Source organism: Schistocerca serialis, chromosome 6 (assembly GCF_023864345.2).
Source record: "Schistocerca serialis cubense isolate TAMUIC-IGC-003099 chromosome 6, iqSchSeri2.2, whole genome shotgun sequence".
NCBI lineage: Eukaryota > Metazoa > Arthropoda > Insecta > Orthoptera > Acrididae > Schistocerca > Schistocerca serialis.
In genome coordinates this window covers 131,617,929-131,637,837 of record NC_064643.1, presented here as the reverse complement: position 1 = coordinate 131,637,837, position 19,909 = coordinate 131,617,929, and the positions used below count along the sequence as shown (strand labels likewise).

General features: G+C 37.7%; 2 protein-coding genes across 2 annotated transcripts; both read right to left on the bottom strand.

Annotated features, from left to right (window-relative positions):
- Nucleotides 1-1,887: 1,887 nt before the first annotated feature.
- On the bottom strand, nt 1,888-2,548 carry LOC126484472 (rRNA N6-adenosine-methyltransferase METTL5). The gene has a single exon (XM_050107998.1). The coding sequence runs from the start codon at nt 2,546-2,548 to the stop codon at nt 1,910-1,912; it is 639 nt and encodes a 212-aa protein (XP_049963955.1). The 3' UTR covers nt 1,888-1,909.
- Nucleotides 2,413-15,357, bottom strand: LOC126484473 (SOSS complex subunit C homolog). The gene is made up of 3 exons (XM_050107999.1): nt 15,203-15,357; nt 2,951-3,072; nt 2,413-2,716 (listed from the first exon to the last, which is right to left on the bottom strand). Exons 1-3 carry the CDS (start codon nt 15,231-15,233, stop codon nt 2,564-2,566), a joined length of 306 nt encoding a protein of 101 aa, XP_049963956.1. The 5' UTR covers nt 15,234-15,357; the 3' UTR covers nt 2,413-2,563.
- Between the last annotated feature and the right edge of the window lie 4,552 nt (nt 15,358-19,909).

Here is a 19,909-nt window from a genome sequence, read left to right as displayed (position 1 = left end):
TTCTATCATGTATATAATGTTAAGGATTTATGCCTTATTGTAACAAGAACACTGGATTTTGCATCACAACTCAATATATTCCCTTACCTGCTCGTAATCATAACCAATGAATGTATGGTCAGGGAAGGGTGAAAAGTCTTTAATCACCCATTTGTCAGTACTCTTGTCCTTTTTCTTATACAATATTGAAAACAATACCACAGATTAACGCACACAGTCATAATGCTCCTGCTCATTCTTGTTACACACTTCGACAGCAGTGTTCCAAGTGGACGGAAAGTTATATTTCTGAATACAATGTCAGATGAGTGTGAACAGCATTTCTTACATTGATTTCAAACAGTTTTTGGAAAAGGGAGTATCTGGAGTACCATAAAACTCAGCACTAAATAAAAAATGACACCAATCTGTCTTTATTTAGGGGCCTAAACACCCTGAAGGGTATGAAACAGTATATTACAGAGCAGCTTATTTACGATTCTCTTGTGACTTATAGTTGTTTACTTAAGAATGTCATTTTCTTTTACAAACAAAAAGTGGCTAGTAAACAGCAAAAGACACTATCTTTCATCATATATCTACTCAACAACTACACTCCCAACAAATCAGTGAATGTGAAGCATCGGAAACTTGTATGAAATGCAATACTTATTTACATGGCAAATTATACCCCAACTGTAGCTGAGGGGGGAGGGGGGGGGGGGACCACACATATTTGAATGATAAACATCAAAAGCAATAGAAGGTGTCCCCCCCCCCCCACACACACACACACACACACGCAAAAGAAACCAATTCCACAATTTTTGCTACATCTGAACCGTAAACGGCAAGAACCTTAAACACATTTGCTTCTGAAGCAGAAGTTGCTACACTTACAAAAATGTTTGTGTCTTAGAAAGTCGAGTGAAATGTAAGAATGTGCAAATCTTAATAATCATGTGAAATTGTTGTGTGTCAAGGAAAGTGCCTATCATAATAACAGACAATAGAAATGTATGTTGCTCAAGCATGAAATGTGTGTTTATATTTTCTTGCTTCAGCAGAGTAAGCTGCAATTATACACACAGTCAATGTATCTTCATGAATAACTTGTAGCTTTGTCACTGATATCTTGTGAGATTTAAACTTAAGTGTTTATATTATTATTTCACCAACTTTATAATGTGTACAGTATATGGAACAGCAGATAAATTCAAACCATCATATGCAACTGCCTCTTACACAGCGTGTCACAATTTTATATTACTGAGTGGGTTACAAATTCCCAACATGCTTGAAAAGAACAATGTGCCAAATTTGCAATAAATAGCGTTTTAAACAGCTTAAACTGAAATGATTTCCTTTACAAATTATGTCACTGAATTGGTGATTTTATGTTTATGTCACAATCTACCGATATTTTACGGATGCTTGGAATGCAAAAATGTAAGAACTACCTTGTTAATGAAGTAGAAAAAATAATTAAAAACAATCAAGCCAATGGCTGGCTTCTCACCACTAGGGGCACTAATGCCGTTCCCGTTATCTAATGGTAAAAATTTTCACAGCAGTGCGTGTAACGACTGGATATGGTGGATTGGCCGTACAATGAATGCCACTTGATGCAAACAATGAACAAATGTCACATTAAAGCAGTTTTAGTCCTAGGATAAACACTTTGAGGAACACACTCAAAGGAAATGTGATCCACCATGATAAAAACTGAACACTGCCTCCTGCTTAAATTATTACAAAATTGTCATTGTATGTACAGTAAGTGAAAGCGGCAGGAAACACACACACACACACACACACACACACACACACACACAAGTTATTAGGAGCATATCAATATAGGACATAAGGAATTACACAGTTTAAAATGACTGTTGCCATGAAACAAAACTATTTACATACATTATTTATTTTATGATAAAAATGAAAATCTAATGAAATCAACATCGATGTCAACACAACTCTTTTTGTGAAATTTATATGAAGCTGGTAAATTGAAACGCAGCTCTGCTAGAACTTCAGCTTTCATGTTCCAGTTTGAGGCTTTATTTAGGATGTATTCTCTTGTTGAGGTTTTATGAAGAGAATAAACTGCCTCACTGGCTAATTTCACAGCCACTTCAAGAAACTTAACATCTACACCTTGATTGCGTTTTGTACCAAATGGTGGATTCATAACGACAACATCAAACACTTTGTCAAAACATAGTGGCAACCCATTAGTCACATCACACTGCACTACATCAACGTTTGTAAGTTCAAGTTCTGATATGTTTTGCGAAAAAATACTTAAAGCATCAGTATCTATCTCAAATCCCACACACTGTGCTGCATCAAGCATTGCAGCACCTGCCGAAAGAACACCACATCCGCAGCCCAAATCTGCTACCAACTTCCCTGTTATGTCTCCATAACAAGACTGCATTGTATATAGCATACGGCTACCGATGTGTGGAGAGGTCGCATATTGCTCTAGCCACACCTTTGGCTTTTCAAAAATGTCAATATCTTGAAGCCAAGATTCAAGTTCTTTTAATTTCAAGCACGCCATTTTACAATAGTTTATCTACTTGTGAAAGCGAGGAAGCACTGGTAGTATAAGGTTCCCAAATAGTGAATCCTGAGTAATAAAGAAACCAAATGACATGGAATTGGCTTGCTGCATAGCAACTCTCTGTGATGGAGAAAGCATATGGGCTTCAGCTGACATCGACGATGGCTAGAACAGAAAGAAAAGTTATCAGAGCTAAAGAATGTGAAGATCAAATATTTTTTAGCTAGCAAGTGTCTCAGGAAACTAGTGGCTCTTAACTTTTACTATAAGTTTGAATTACATATTTCAATTCTGCATCCATCAAACAGCAAAAATGTTAATCCATTTCTGTCTTCACAAGACACTAAGAATAATTCCAGTACAGTACTATGTGTTTTAAGTTAGATGTTTATTACTAACATTTGTTACTCCGACAGGTAGAGCACTGATTGAAGAGGAGTTAAGAGTAGGCGCCACACCTTGCTTCAAGAGCATCTGTTTCTTTAACTGAATTTCTTCAAGTATCTTCCTGCTTGCAAGATCTAAAAACATACAAGTACAAATTATTTTGATCATTATCAATGTTGAATAATGAACAAATTTCATACAGTATTAACTGTCTTATGAAAGTGGATTGGACTGATTGGTTAAGGGACCAAAACACTGGAAGAGTAACGTACCATAACCATTGGGTGGCAGAAAATAACCTTGCTGAAAATAACTGGAGGTCCACTGGGCTTGACAAATGGGGTTAGGTACACCTTCCACATCCAAACAGTGAACACCCCTGTCATTTTAAAAGGTTGGTAATATAGCTGAATCACCCCACCTGGGTGCCAACAAAATTCAGTGTTTGACTTTCAGATAAGCAACATTGTCTGACAAAATGTAAAACAAATTTCTACTGGATGTCACTTGCTAAATTTGCAGATAATGAGCCCACTGGCTTCATAGTTCACCTTACTGCAGTAAGGTGGGACAGCTTATTTAAGATCATACAAATGGGTCATTCTATTGTTGCGGACATGGCATCAGCACGGATTCCGAGTGGGACATTCTGTATGAAGGCATCCATGCAAATGTAGGATCTTTTACAGTACATAGCTTGCTGATGTTTGCTACAGCATACCACTCACTATGCCATGGCACTGGTATGTAATGGAATAGGGTCCCCTAAGCCAGGGCTGGTACCTTTATTTCCAAGGTGTCTTCTTTGGTGCTCTCCTTGACAAAATCATATGTGGTAAATGTTCAGGTATTTCAACATGGCTGAGGGTGCAGGGAGAAACGATTGGACTTCTGGTGTTTTGAGTGAACAGTGGGTGTCATGGATAACATTAACTTACAGCTTTTAACTTCTCAAAGAGCCAGTCCAAAATTACAAAAGTTTAATGTGAGCAGCTGCTGATATACTGCAAAGCTGGCATAATGGCTACTAGTTCTGTATCAAAGACACTACATTCCTGTGATAGGGAGTGCTATTCACTGCTGCCTGTGTGTGTCAAGGCATAGACATTTTGGCCATCAATACAATGACAACCCTCAGTGTAGATAATTTCTTAACTCTGTTTTTTCACATAATGGCTGAGGAAAAATATAGGACTTTAATAATAAATTGCAGTGGTTGAGCAATGTCATTACTAGGCCTGATAAGATGTGAAACATAAATAGTATTTAAATGAGTGAGAAAGATATTGGGAATAAAACTGGCTCCCCCAATGAGAAAAGAATGGCACAGTTTTCGCAATTTCTTCCAACACCCAGCTTATTAGTGCTTGACTGACAACCAAAAACTGTAACAGGCACTACAAACACAAGAGATAAGCAGTTGGATTCTCAGTTATTGAGCAAGTGTCCTGTGGACAAAAGATTATAAAATACAAACAAAAGCAAAAATTTCATAAAATTGCTTGTAGTTTCCAAACAGCAACAATGCTTACCCTTGTATATATTTCAATAATACATTGTTTGGCCTACATGTTATTTTTCAACACACTGCCCATAGCTTTCTTTCTGTTCAAATGCTCTTAGTTTGATTATGGTGATTGGCTGCATTCCCTCATTTTCTGTTGTTTCATCCTAGAATTTCCAGTATAGTAGCATCAACATTTTTATTCTTGTAATTAAGCAGTTCTGTAAGTTTACACAAAACCTATTTCCAGCTTCCATCCTTTCACTCATACTCTCATATTATCATCACTGAATGAAAGTACTGAAGCATGCAACACCTTTCAGAGACTTGTTAGCAGTCATAGCCATATGACATTAAAACCTACGAATTTAACATTATTATATACTTTGCTTTCATTACAGTTAGTCCAAATGGTGTACCCTTTGTTTTCATTACTTCAGGCATAATCCGTATCACTTCAGGCAAGGGGTTACCTTCATAGGCTCGAATGTCATTGAATTTAGGAGCAAGTAAGAAAGATATATTTTTTTGTTTTCTCCAAAAAAAATTCCTGCCCTGAGATACAGGCCTCCAAAGATGACACTGCAAACACCATTTTGGAGATGCAAATTTCCAAATTTTTATTAAAGATAATTTCTTTATGATTACAATGGATACTCTGTTTGGACATATATGTCAAAGTTCTTTTACTGTCACCTTTTGAATTTTTTTTAATTTACAGGATTTTTTAAAACAAAATGCCAGTTCAAAGTTAGATTTTCTTCTGTTGATTAGCACCTTGTAGTTTTATATTCTCTGTGAAGGAGAGCTTGCACTTTTACCTTGGGCAGGTTTTATTTTTAAAAAATCTTTTTTTTTCATTTTCAAGGGTAATGTATGTATTTACTAAAGTTGTTTCTTACTAATTTCCTTGTTACAATGTTTATTTCTGTTGTCTTTGTTGCAGTTATTTCTTTTCACTTTCATTGTTGCAGTTATTTCTTACACTTTGTTGTAGTTTCTTGCCAGTGTCTTTGTTGTGGTTGTTCATTGCAGGTTTCTGTATTCTAATTGTTCAGCGCTAATTTGCTTCCTGAAGAGGCTTATAAGAAATCTGAGACCATCCAGTCAGTTGTGTGTTTTTGTGAGGAATTTGCCAGTTGACACAGTTGCAGTTTGTTTTGGGAGAAAGACTGTTTGAAATATTTTCTGACAGGGGCCACAGGAGAGTGAAGTGTGCTGACTATTTGAATATCCATAAAAGAGTGATATATAAGATAAAAAAACACAGACTGTTAGGTTGGGAAGAAGCGTTCTCATTTGAAGACACTCTTTCAAGGTGAAGATGTTTCCAGTGACGACTTTTTGTGTTCTAAATCTTTTGACTGAATAACAATGATAGTATCTGAACATCGTGAAGCCTCCCATGTTGCAGGTGAAGATTTTGCACCAATAAATAACATGGATCAGTCAACTGCAGAGGTAGGTGTCAGGCCTGTTAAGAAACCATGGGCAGTGAAGTCAAGTCATAAGCTCTATACATCAAGAAAACAAAGAAATTACTAAAGCTACAGATGAATACACTACGGCAAAGCTGACCACACTCTTTAAAGTAGGAATTCCATCTTCAGAAGAAAATGAACCAAAGCACTCTTACACCTCTTGCCAGGAGTTTTTCCACAAATGTCAATTCAGTTGTTTAATAGTGTGCATCCTACTGTAAAAAAAGGTGCAAGTTTTAACTAATATTCCAGACATTTTCAAAAAAAAAAACAATTTTGAACCACATTCCATCAGTATCAAAGTGCATGGTAGACAAATCAAGAAATGTGAGGCCTGTAAAAGGAGTCTTTGGAACACCGGATCCTTATGTTCATCCTGTAGGAGCATACCAAGTATAAATAGTGCAGTCATCTTATCTGGAAGATAAATTGTACTGTTCTTACCAGAGTGCCAACAAAAAAGACACTAAACAGTAACAGTTGAAGGTCAAAACGTTGCGAAAGTGAGGAGGTACACGACTCGCAGTATTAAAGAAACTTTTGCAGTTTATAAGAGCAACTATACAACTTCACATATTGGAAGATCAACATTTTATGCACTACAACCTAAGTAGGTAGTTCCATACCCACCTAGAGATGTCTATTTATGTTTGTACTGCACGAATTTTGAACTTTGTGTGGTAACTTTGAAGAACTTACTGGAGCACGTGACATACAACACCTTGGTTGGGCGTGTTAAGTCATTAGTAGTCTGTGACGTAAAGCAAGTGACTTCTTTGTTTCAAGAATGCGGTGACTGCCCTGGAAAGGGGGACTGTCTTTACAGATACTTGGCCTGGAAGACATAGCAGATAACTCTGCAGAAATTACATATGCAACATGGGAGGAAAATAAACTAATTAAGAAAACAAACTGTTGCCTTTGACAATTTCACTGATGAACTTGGTAAATATTCAGTGAAAGCAGTAACACACCAGCATCTGAAGAAATTGCAACAACACATTGCAGAAGTAAAAGGGTGTGTACAGGCTGAAGAACTAGCCTATGTTTAGTGCTTCACTGTGAATTTGCTGAGAACTGGTCTGTAATTCTCCCACAAGAAGTACAAAGCTATCATTGGAGTAATGACCAGGTTTCAATTTTTACAGGAGTGACATTTTCACAAGACCACAAGTGTTGCAATTATAAGTGATGACACAGGACGTGACTCAGCACATGCTTTGCTAGCAATGCACAAAATCCAACTGCAAACAGGGGCAGAGAAGATGATCATTATTTCTGATGGTGCTCCCAGTCATTTTAAAAATCGTTACCAGCTGTTTGAATTGAGTAATTTGCTTGTGCCAACTGACTGGGTATACAGTGCTACTGGTCACAGGAAGGGGCCTTGTGATAGTGTGGAAGGCCTGCTGAAGCACCATGCTACAAAACAATCTTTCCAGACCAAATACAGCTGTGCTTCAGAATGCTGAGGATTTTTTGAGAGTCTTGAAATCTTACACATCCACAGCCCTCACTCTTTTGTCCAAAGAGGAAATCTAAGAATTCCATGTGCAGAAAAAAGAAGAATGGTCCAACCAAAGTACTCCTGTGAAAGGAATTCAGAAGACACATTTTTGGATTAAAACTGATGGGCAAACTCATATTGCACGCACTTTAAAGAGCAAGAAAGAAGAAATTTTGTTCGTTCGGCCAACACCTCAGAAACAGCAGGATAATATTCAGATTCACAACCTGCGAAGGGGGATATTTGTGGGGTGCGTGTATGATGATGATATGTGGATTGCAGAGATTATAGACACCAATTGTGAGTTAAATGAAATTGTGGTGAATTTTATGCTACCACATAGACCAGCTGCTGGATATAGGTTTCCAGCTGAAGGACAGCAACAACGCCGTCAGTGCTCACTTCCTGTTCACAATGTTTGGAAGATTTTTAGTGCTCCAGTTCCTATTGGTTCAACAGGAAGGCATCACTTTATACCAAATGAAGATACTGAAGCAATGGAACACACTTTTAGTTCATTGACTGGCTAATTCTGGTGCAAAACAGAGTGCACAGAAGTTGTATAAATTGAAACCTTTAAGTCTTTGGACCTTTCACACATATTTCGGGACCATTTAAAATGCTTGAAAAATGAGTCTCTTCATCTTTCAAAACTATAATTATGTTAAATAATGTTTGATTTTTATGAGCCTGTTGTGTAATAATGTGGTAATAAAACAGATTTTATGTATCACAAAAATTTCAATTGTTTATAAAGCCTGTTCAACCAAAATATGAAAGCTCTCCTTTTCAGGGAATGTGGAACTATAGGCCTATGGTACTAATCAAAAGGGGAAAAAATAATAAAAAAATAATTTAAGAAATCAATATTTTATGGACTGGCATTTCTGAAACAAAATTTTTTCATAAATTATAAGAAGTTCAGAATGCTGTTGTAAAAGCACTTTGACAGATTAGCCCAAATGGAGGATTTCTTTGTAATCATAAAGCAATTACCTTTCAAATAACAAAAAACCAATAAAATATCTAGAACTGTTTCAGATAAAGCAAAAAAGTGTTCCTTATTTAGTTCTTCATTTTAACGTATGCTAAATTCAATAACATCCGAGACTATGAAGGTAAGATTTTTCCTACCATGCCTGAATTGAAACAGACTATGCCTTCAGATTTCCATAGGTGCACTTCTATTTCTTGCAAAAATTTCAATATCTTCATGTGCACATATCTGTATGGATTTTATCGTAATTTAGTCTGTGGTTTGTGTTAAACTGAATCTCATTTCATTGTAGCAATAAAATTATGTGGTAAAGGGACAAGAACTGTGGAGAACTGGTACAGGGAATGATTGATGTCATTTATATAGGAGGGTATGATATGGGTAATATGCTGAAGGTGTTGGTCTACAAGATTAGACATTCTCTCAACAGGGGTACACTGACCGGACACAATGGGCATGCTGGGTGGTTGGTTTTATGGACTTTAGAAAGCATGTAGAAGGTAGGAGTGCAGGGGGAGTTCTGCATAGAGCTTAAGAATTAGAGGAGAGTCTCAATATCCTGTTGGATTTGGGTCACTGTGGCAGGATTTGTAGGTGGAGCAATCTAACAATTGGCTAAGTCCCTCTGTCAGTTGATCCCTGCAGGTCAAAACCACAGAGGCTGAGCCTTTGTCAGCAGGTAGGGTTACGTTTTTATGTGGTGGATTATGATTCATTCTGTAGATGTAAGGTTGGTTTCCATGTTAAGGGATTTGGAAAATGATGGTGAGGCAAGGTTTGGGATTAGTAAATTCTTCAATGTTCATAGGGGTGAGTTGAAGGGCAGTGGGATGCATCATGGTTGACTGGAGGAGTGAACTGAGTCAGACAGGGCTCAACATTGGCATTAGGTTGAGTGACAAGAGTTGGCATGAAAAAAGTGTTTCCACTGTACGGATTGAGGAGGAGAGAAAATGTTAAACAATTCCAGTGTGACTGACTTTGAGAATGTGGCAAAAGACAAGGCCCCTGGAAAGGACCAATACTTTTGTGGGACTAAATGGCTTTTAGAGCAAAGCTTCACAACAGTGTTTAGGGACTGTTTAGGTTGGATTCTGTATGGCGGTGTAAGGTAGCTTGTGAGAGTGGTAAATAGCATAGGTCTGTGAGGCAGGGTTGTCAGCTATGAGGGGATATGAGGAAAATTCTGAGGCTGTTGTAGCGGTGGTGGATAGTAGTTTCAGTGAGAGACATGAGATGCAGTAATTTGGGACTGCAGAGAAGGAGAATTTTATGGCTGGAGAGGAGGCATTGGAAGGATGTTTGGGCCCGATTTACATGGTCTTGTGGAACAAGGTTAATGAGGGCTATGGACTGGCAAAATTTAGACAAATAGAGGTCATTATGAAAATTGGTTGCAGCCAGAGATGCTTAATTTGATTGGAGGGGGGGGGGGGGGGAGAGATTCCATGAGCTCGGCAACAACTTGGGAACAGTATGTGGGGTTGGGTTCTGCCTACGGATAAGGAAACTTTTCTGTTTTTGTTCAGAAGGAAGGAACAAGGATCCATGCTGGAGGATAAAAAAAGCGTAAAAACAAAAATTACATAAAAATGAATGGGGACAAGCTCAAAAATACGTGGGAAAAACACAAAAAGGCAGGACGGATGAAGTATGGGTGAAAAAGATGAAACCTGAGGGAGTAAGGCCAATAGGGAAATGTGAAAACAAACAATGCTACAGATCACTGTCACAAGAAGAGCTCTCAAATTGGTGTTTACAGTCACCAAGTAATTGAGTGTCATTTGTAAATTGTTTTCTTAATGCTCCAAGTGACAAAACTGATCTGAGACACCTCTAATTGGTTGAAAATCACATTTTCAGGGATATTTTTGTACTCTTTACCCTTTTTCCACTTCTATACAAATGATATTTGATGTTGTATTCAAACGACAGGACTCTTACGAGCCAACTTTTCTCTTTTTTTTATGCCTAGATATAATGATAGAGTTTTATGATATTTTGGTGTATGTTTTCTTTTCCATGTCTCAGTTATGAGTTCATGTAGTATTAGTCAGTTTTATAAGTTCAGATACTACTCTATCTTTCACCTGGTGCACAATAGTTTATCAATCTACATGCTTTTCTAGAACTGAAATCTGGTATAGGCAAACTTTCTTTTTATCTTATCATTTAGTTATTCCTCTGTATTAGAAATGTTTGTGTCCAGGTTGGAATATCAACAACTATGAATTAATTAACACAGTTTCTACACTAGAACCTGGAAGAGATACTAGCTTAAAAGTGGTGGAATATGGAGTATTACAGTGTCTTGGTTTGTTCTGAATACACAATATCAAAAGATACAAGGGTTGCTGTTGTGGTCTTCTGTCCAAAGACTGGTTTGATGCAGCTATTCATGCTCCTCTATCCTGTGCAAGCATCTTCATCTCCATCCAACTACTGCACCTTACAACCTTCTGAATCTGCTTACTGTATTCATCTGTCAAGTCTCCCTCTATGATTTTTAGCCCTCCCCCCCTCCCCCTCCTCCCACACATTTCCATCCAATATTAAGGTGATCCCTTGATGTCTCAGAATGTGTCCTATCAACTGATTCCATCTTCTAGTCACACTGTGCCACAAATTTCTTTTCTCTCCAGTTCTATTCAGTACCTCCTCATTAGTTAGGTGCTCTACCCAACTAACCTTCAGCTGTTTCTGTAGCACCACATCTCAAACTTCTATTCTCTTGTCTACACCGTAATGTCAGTGTTTCACTTACATATTTGGCGACAGTCCTCACAACTACTTTCAGAAAGACTTCATAACAAATCAATATTCAATGTTAACAAATTTCTCTTCTTGAGAAATGGTTTTCTTGCAAATGCTAATGTACACTCTACTATAGTCATCATCAGTTATTTTAATGTCCATATAGCAAAACTAATGTGCTACTTGAAGTGTCTCATTTCCCAATCTAATCCCCTCAGCATCACCTGATTCAATTTGACTACAGTCCATTTTCCTTGATTTTCTTCTGCTGATATACATTTTATATCCACCTTTCAAGACACTGTCTATTCCAGGCAACTGCTGTTCAAAGTCCTTTGCTATCAATGACAGAATTACATTATTGGCAAACCTGAAAGTTTTTATTTGTTCTCCCTGAACATTAATTCCTTCTCCAAATTTTACTTTGGTTTCCTCAATGTACACACTGAACAACATTGGGGACAGGCTACAACCCTGTCTCACTCCCTTCTCAATTATTGTTTCCTTTCCACACCCCTCGACTCCTAACTGCAGTCTTGTTTCTGCACAAATTATAAATAGTCTTTCGTTCCCTGTATTTTACCACCTTCAGAATTTCAAAGAGTTTGCCAGTCAATATTGTCAAATGCTTTCTCTACATCTACAAATGCTATAAACTTAGGTTTGGCTTTCCTTAACCTATCACCTAAGATAAGTCATAGGGTCAGTAATGCTTTGCATGTTCCTACATTTCTCTGAAATCCAAACTGATCTTACCATAGGTTGGCTTCTACCTGTTTTTCTGTAAAGAATTTGTGCAACTGTGACTTATCAAACTGATAGTTTGGTAATATTTACACCTATTAGCACCTGCTTTCTTTGGAATTGGAATTACTAAACTCTTGTTTGAAGTCTGAGGGTGTTTCCCGTATCATATCTTACACTCTAGATGGAAGAGTTGGCACGGCTGGCTCCCCCAAGGCCGTCAGTAGTTCTAATGGAATGCCATCTACTCCTGGGGCCTTTTTTTTATTTAGGTCTTTCAGTGCTCTATCACATTCTACTTGTAGTATCATGGCTCCCATCTCCTCTTCACCTATGTCCTCTTCCATTTCGATAATATTGCCTGCAAGTTCATCTACCTTGTAAAGACCCTCTATACACTTCTTCCAGCTTTCTCCTTTTCATTCTTTGCTTAGGACTTGTCCAAGCTCTTGATATTCATACAGGTGGTTCTCTTTTATACAAATGTCTCCATTTTCCAATAGGTGCCATTTATCTAACCTTAGTGATGTATGCTTCTACGTCCTTACATTTGTCCACTGGCCATTCCTGCTTAGCCATTTTGCACTTACTGTCAATCTAATTTTTTAGACATTTGTATTCCTTTTGCTGCTTCATTTGTTGCATTTTTATATTTTCACCTTTCATCAATTAAACATCTCCTGTGTCATCCAAGGATTTTGACAAGGCCTTGTCTTTTTACCTGTTTGGTCCTCTGCTGCCTTCACTATTTCATCTCTTAAAGGTACCCATTCATCTTCTACTGTTTTCCTTTCCCCTGTTCTAGCCTGTAGTTGCCCAATGCTCCCTCTTAAACTAAGAACAATGTTGGAAAACAGATTGCTACTTACCGTAAAGAAGACACCTTACGTTGCAGATAGGCACAATTAAAAGACACATACATAAAGCTTTCGGTCATGGCCTTCAACTGCATTCCAACCCAGCTGCCGGAGTTGGTGGTCACGTGTGCTTGCCAGTGAGTATGGATGGTGTAAGTTTCATTTTTCTGAAGAAGGCTGTGGCCAAAAGCTTTATTCAAGTGTCTCAATTGTGCCTTTCCGCAACATGACATGTCTTCTTTACAGTAATTAGCAATCTATCTTTTCCTATACTGATGATAGTCACAACACTAGTCCTTTTAAGTTATCAAGGCCCCTCTGCTAAATATCCTCCTATTTTGCAATTCCTTTAGTTTTAATCTACAGTTCATAACCAATAAATTGTGGTCAGAGTCCACATCTGCCCCTGGAAATGCCTTACAACTTCAAAGTTGGTTCCAAAATCTGACTGTAATCAATATGAAATCTTCCAATGTCTCCAGGTCTCTTCCACATTTACAGCCTTCTTTCATGATTCTTAAACGAAGTGCCAGCGATGATTAAATTGTTCCTACTCTTCCTACTCTATACAAAACTCTACCTGGCAGCTTCCTCTTTCATTCCTTTCCCCTATTTTACATTCACCTACTGTTTTTCCTTTTCTTCCTTTTCCTACCATCAAATTAGAGTCCTCCCATCACATCATATACATTTATTTCCTCTCTTCTTCATCTACAGAGGTAGTTGGCACAAACTTTTGCTGTTGTGATAGGTGCAGGCTTTGTCTCCCTCTTGGCTATGATAATGTTTTCACAAAGTTGTTTCTCAGTAGCTTACCCATGTTACTATTTTGTTATTCACTATTAAACCTACTTCTGCATTACCCCTATTTGATTTTATATTTACAACCTGAATTCATCTAACCAGAAGTCCCATTCCTCCTGCCATCAACTTCACTAATTCCTAAAATATGTAACTTCAGCTTACACATTTCCGTTTTTAATTTTTGTAACCTGTCAGCCCAGTTAAGGGATCTAACATCCCACGCTCCGATACATATGCCAGTCCCCCCCCTCCCCCCCCCCCCCCAATGATGACATCCTCCTGATTAGTCCTGCCCTAAGAATGGGGGACTACTTTACCTCTGGACTATTTTACCCTTAAGGATGCCATTATCAGAAGAGCTGCATGCCCTGAGGAATAATTATGGCTATAGATTCCCCTTGCTTTCAGCTTTTTGCAGTACCAGCACAGCAAGGCCATTTTGCTTGATGTTATAAGGCTAGATCATTCAATCATGCAGACTGTTGCTCCTGCAACAACTGAAAAGGCTGCATCCCCTCTTCAGGAACCACACATTTGTCTGGCCTATCAACAGATAAGCCTCCTATGTGGCTGCACCTATGGTATGGCTATCTGTAGGCCTACTGCACATGCACACAAGCAACCCAACCAACAGCAACATCCAACATATATCGTTCGTGGGGGTGATATAATTTTAAATGTATCATTGACATTACTCATAACTGCTTAAATATCAATATGATCAGTTATCAATATGAACTGCAGCAACACATTAGTTCCATTACCTTGGCCGGCAACACTAAAATATCAAGATAAAGCTAATATTAATTATATCTTATCCCATTATAAAGTGCTGAGGAAAATATACACGAACTATGGTTGTAAATGCTTATGATACAAGGAGTTACCCATGGTTGAACTGTACAGAATGGGCTATCCATACAAGAAAAACTCTTCCCAACACATACAACACTTCAAGCAAGTTTGAAACATTGCAAATATTAATTTTTAATCACTATTTTCTAATATGGATCTTTACCAATATGGCACACTGATTCTCACAAAGGAAATCCTATATTAACTAATAATCCAGTAAAGTTTTGAGTGCTTTCTAAGTAAGCCCTACTACACTAGTAGCACAATCTGATAAAAAACATTCCAACTACGGAGCTGATGGTAAAGCCAACTACGGAGCTGATGGTAAAGATGTTCTGTTCAAAAAGTCTCAATGGTGATATGGGGTGCCTAAGTGTTTCCTCAGACTTCACCGATTGTTGCAGTCACTAAGTTTTGATTACATTTGGTTAATTGACAATGGAATGAATTTCTCACTTTTGAGGTGGATGATTCCCTAACGTATCTAATTCTGCAGAGCAAATGTGTGATTGTTCAGTTATTTCGTGCGAGCACTCTGATTTTGTTTGGTAACTAACATTTCTTTCCTATTTACCAACGTTAAAGTTCCTAATGCTCATAAACTAATGTAAGTTATAAGAAAACATCAGTCCACTTTTACACTGTCTTACTAACACATTCTTCATCCTATTACAAACAAACAAAAAAAAACTGTCCGCACATTATTAAAATTATGAGTTACGTTCAACTGGCATTTATTGACATCCTGATATCTGCATTACCTTGTCGAGGATTTATTTGCTGGAACGACATGTCTACGTTACGCAATAATTGCACTACGCATCTCACGCGCTGAACTTCCACTCTGAACAGTGTACTATATGACTGAATGTCCTGTGTAATGTAAATACTGCACAGAGAATACTCAAATATGACCTATGGTACCAAAGATGCACTTTATTTTCGCGGAAATACAATTTGAAATCCCCTTAATATTATGTATTCCAACAAAGCATTTTACTTCAGCCGCACAGTAATAATCCAGTAATAAAACATGAACAAGAGCATAACATCAAAATAAAACGTTATTTGCTATGAAAATGCAGCAGTTACTGCAATGAAAAATAAAATTTCCTATTGTTACAGAAAATAAATTCCCGTTACGGATCTATAATCATAACGAGCGTTGTGCACAATTTTCTCTAGATCGCCAAAAGATATTCCTAATTGCAGTTCTATCGAAAAACTACTCGCTCCTTTCAGGGTTGGTGAGTAACGCGTACTTGTAACGCCGTTACTACTAACAGTTAGCTTTAAGCTTTTAAAGGTAAACTGTAGCTAAGTTACTCTTACCGGTAACGACTAGTGTTGCCAACTTAGTGGATTTTCCACTAAAACTGGTGGTTTCTACCTTCCTTTTAGTGGCGAAATATTGATTCTAGTGGCTGGTGGATCTTATAGTTTCAGTTACTGAAAATGCGATCTCTCAACCAATAAGCTATTTATATGTTTCGAAATACGTTATTTTTACTTTATTTGATTTCAGGAGTATTTAACTTTTACTGCGAAGACAACACTGATGCGTAACGATGTGGCATCGAACCAACCATCGCACTCGATAGGCTACATGCGGGGATTCCCTGCAGAATGAACAGTATTTAGTAGCACATAGTTATAGTTCATTTCACGAGCGAAGGCGGCTTGTGCAGATGTAGGGAGTACAGCATCTGGTTTCAAACAATGGGTGCTCACTTATTTCTTTGCCGCTTCGAATAACCACTGAACGCTTGGTGGCTCAGACACGGTGCGTCACGTCAGACGTGCCGGAAAAGGAACTTGACTGTCGTCGTTCGTGGTATGCACTATACAAATGTGATTCTCTGTGAACGGTATTATTTCACGACTTGATACGTTTATAGCTATGCCGAAACCACAACATACGCAAAAGTTTCTGGATTCTTGGCTTGAAGACCCACATTTAAAAATTGGCATCAAGTTATTGAAAGTACTACAGATCAGGGAGTCAACTGCAATATTTGTGGTATAGTTTTTAGGAGTCACTATGGAGATGTGACGTCTCATGAGGTGTCAAAGAAGCCTCTACAAAATAAAAAGGTAAGCAACCTTTTTTCCAAATTGATTAACCATTCATTGATCTGTTTTACGTCTTTGACCACTCTTGGATTAAGTAAATTGCTGCAGATTGTAACTAAGCAACCTAAAATTACTTTTAAGTCAGAACCCATTGGGAATATAAAAAAAGGAAGAAGCAAGACTTGCATTAAACACAGCCTTGCATACTAGTATACATAGGGTGATCAGATCAATTGTTTAAAAAGGAGGACAAACGGCTTCAAAAATGAGGACAAAGTAAGAAATAAGAGGAAAAATCAAACGGGTCAATTACATATGTGGATACCACCCGTCAGCTTTGGACAAGTCATGTGACTGCCGGGAATTACCGGTAAAACTAGTAGTTAATCGCTACTGATGGTCAGGTGGTGGTTAACTGAGCAATATAAAAACAATTAAAAACATTGATTGTGGTGACAGTGTGGCGTCAATTGTTTTATGTCAACAACACTTAATTGTTTATAAAGTGAAAAACGTAAGACCATTCATCTCCCTTTATTCGACGCACCGCTACCAACATCTACAATTCAAGCAACAGCTGACGACATGTAAACTGAACTTTAACCTTCCGAATACAAATAAATTGAATGACAATGAAATAAAACCATGACAGTTAATCTGTAGAGTTATTTCTTACCTTTATTGGCCACTGAGACGTTCGTTCCAGCTCCACATATCTTACATTCCGCTTCAAATTCGTTTCTCCCTTTCTTAAAGCCGGAAATTTGCAGGAAAGGACATCAGAAAATGTACACTTTCGTGTAGGCATAGCCAAATATTTTACGTAACTCACTCGGTTAAAAATTACACTCACAAATCACACGTGCACTACAGGAAGCCAAGCCAATACAAAGCGAAGAAACGAAAAGTTTAAATAATCGATATCTGCATTCGCTTATAGGTTGATCAACGATAACATCGACGATCCTGGACCCACCTACTAACACCGCCTTCGTGCGTGTTCATCACGAAGGCAGTGCCAATCATAGACTTACTAGCTAAAAACTATACTGCGCATTGGCGCTAGCGTCGCGTCCCCACAATGAAAGTGATAGAAGCAGCCATTAGCAGGGAAACAGTGCGTAAACATGGTTCGTTCGTGTGCTGCTTTTAATTGTAACAGTAAGAATGGAAGCAAAGGCGTAGACAGAAACAATGTTACATTTCACAGGTCAGTCATTTCTGGTTGTTTGTTACTTTCAATTACTTGTATATGGTATTTTCAAGGAGAAATAATACACCATGAACGTTTCTTTTTGTTTAGGTTTCCCCTTACAAATAATTTTCTAAATTGGAAATGGATAGTTGCTACTCGGAGAGAGAACTTCCAATCGACAGCAAATCATCTGCTGTGCTCTCTTCATTTTGAAGGGAATTGTTACATGGAAAATTATGTAAATAGATGTCAACTGAAGCACGATGCTATACCGACAGTATTTGGATTTCCAACTCATTTGAAAAAGGTATAGTGTCCTGGAAATTGTGCAATGTAGGCCTAGGTTAAATAGTGTGGAAATACTGTCAGAGTGTATAATTTTGAACGCTCCTTTTCCAGGTTACCAAGGCAAGGAAACCTTCAAAGCCAAGAAATGCTGAGATAACAGAAAACATGTGTGTGGATGTGCACGTTTCTGGTTACACTAGAGACGACAATTATTCATTTCCATCAAGCCCAAGTAAGCTGAAGGAAAGGTCCAAAAAACTTGAAGAAAGGAAGGAAGCAAAAATTGTGAAATATAAAACTAAGTTAAATACAGTGAACGAAAAGTGCAAAAGACAGACGCAGAAAATTTGCAAATTAGCAAATATTTTAGAAGAACTAAAAGCTAAAAACTTAGTAAACGGTAAAGTAATCTCACTTATTAACGCTACTCACAGTGACTTGTTATTGGAGATCCTAGATTGAAGCAAAAACAGATAACAGCAATATTCGGATAGATTAAACGCTTTTGCTGTAACTTTAAATTTTTATTAACCTGCTGCTTACAGGTATGTTCACAGTAGCCTACATTTAATTTATCCCTACCACATGCAAGTACTTTACAGAGATGGTACAATTGTGTTGAAGATTTACCAGGTTTTACGTCAGAAAGTTTTGACATTGCAAAATCGTCTCGTGAAGTGTTTTGTGCGTTAATGTTTGACGAAATGTCAATGAAAAATGTGTTGAGTCGGATGGAAGTGAATTTGTAGGCTATGTTAATTTTTGGTGTGTGCCAACATCAGGACTAGAGGGTGTTGAATGTAAAGAAGCATTAGGTCTTATGGCAGTAGGTGTCAATGATCATTGGAAGAGCCCTACAGGATACTTCTTAACTGATGGTGTTTCTGCCTGGGAGAAGAAAACAATTATTGGAATGGCCATTACAATGTTGTATGATGTAAATGTCAGTGTGTTAGCTGTTACTTGTGATGGACTTTCCACTAATATTGCAATGGCAAAGGAGTTAGGGGCAAATATTGCTGTTGAAGATATGAAACCCTATTTTTCTCATCCTGTTACAGGTGACAATGTATATATAATTTTAGATCCTTGCCATATGATCAAGTTACTTAGAAATATGTTTGGTACATATAAGAATTTAGTCTATGGGAGTGGAAGGAAAGTCTCCTGGCAATATATAGAAAAGCTGCATTGTACACAAGAAAGGGAGGGGCTTACTCTAGCTAATAGACTGAAATTATTGCACCTGAACTCTAGACACGAAAAAATGAAAGTGAAGTTAGCTATCCAGGTATTAAGTGCTTCAGTTAGTTCTGCACTGCAATATTTATGCTGCGAATTAAAATTAGAGGAATTTCAGGGATCTGAAGAGACAGCAGACTTTTGTCTTATTTTTGATCAAATATTTGATATGTTCAATTCAAAAAATCCTTTGGCTAAGGGATACAAAGCACCAATGCGGGAGAGTAATAAGTGTGTTTGGGAGCCTTTCCTCGAGACAGTAGCTGTTTATTTGACATCCCTTACAGATACATATGGGAAGCTATTATGTAAAGGTAATAGAAAGACAGCTATACTTGGGATATTAGCACTGTGTGAAACCATTAAAGGAGTGTATAATGATGAAATCATGACAAAAAAAAGATGAACTACTTGCTGATGTACAAGTTTATCCAGAATCATCTGGAAATGTATTTTTCTTTAGTTAGATCTAGGTTAGGATGGAATAACAATCCATCCTACCTGCAGTTCGGAGCAGCATATAGGAACTTCCTCCTTTCAAATGAGATCAGACCTAAGGCAACTGCTAGCTGTCAGGTTCAAAATGATGTCTTTTACCTTGGCATGGGAAAAATAATCGTGTTTGGTATGACCCAGTTGAGTTTTGCAACAGCAGGAGATATGACTGTAC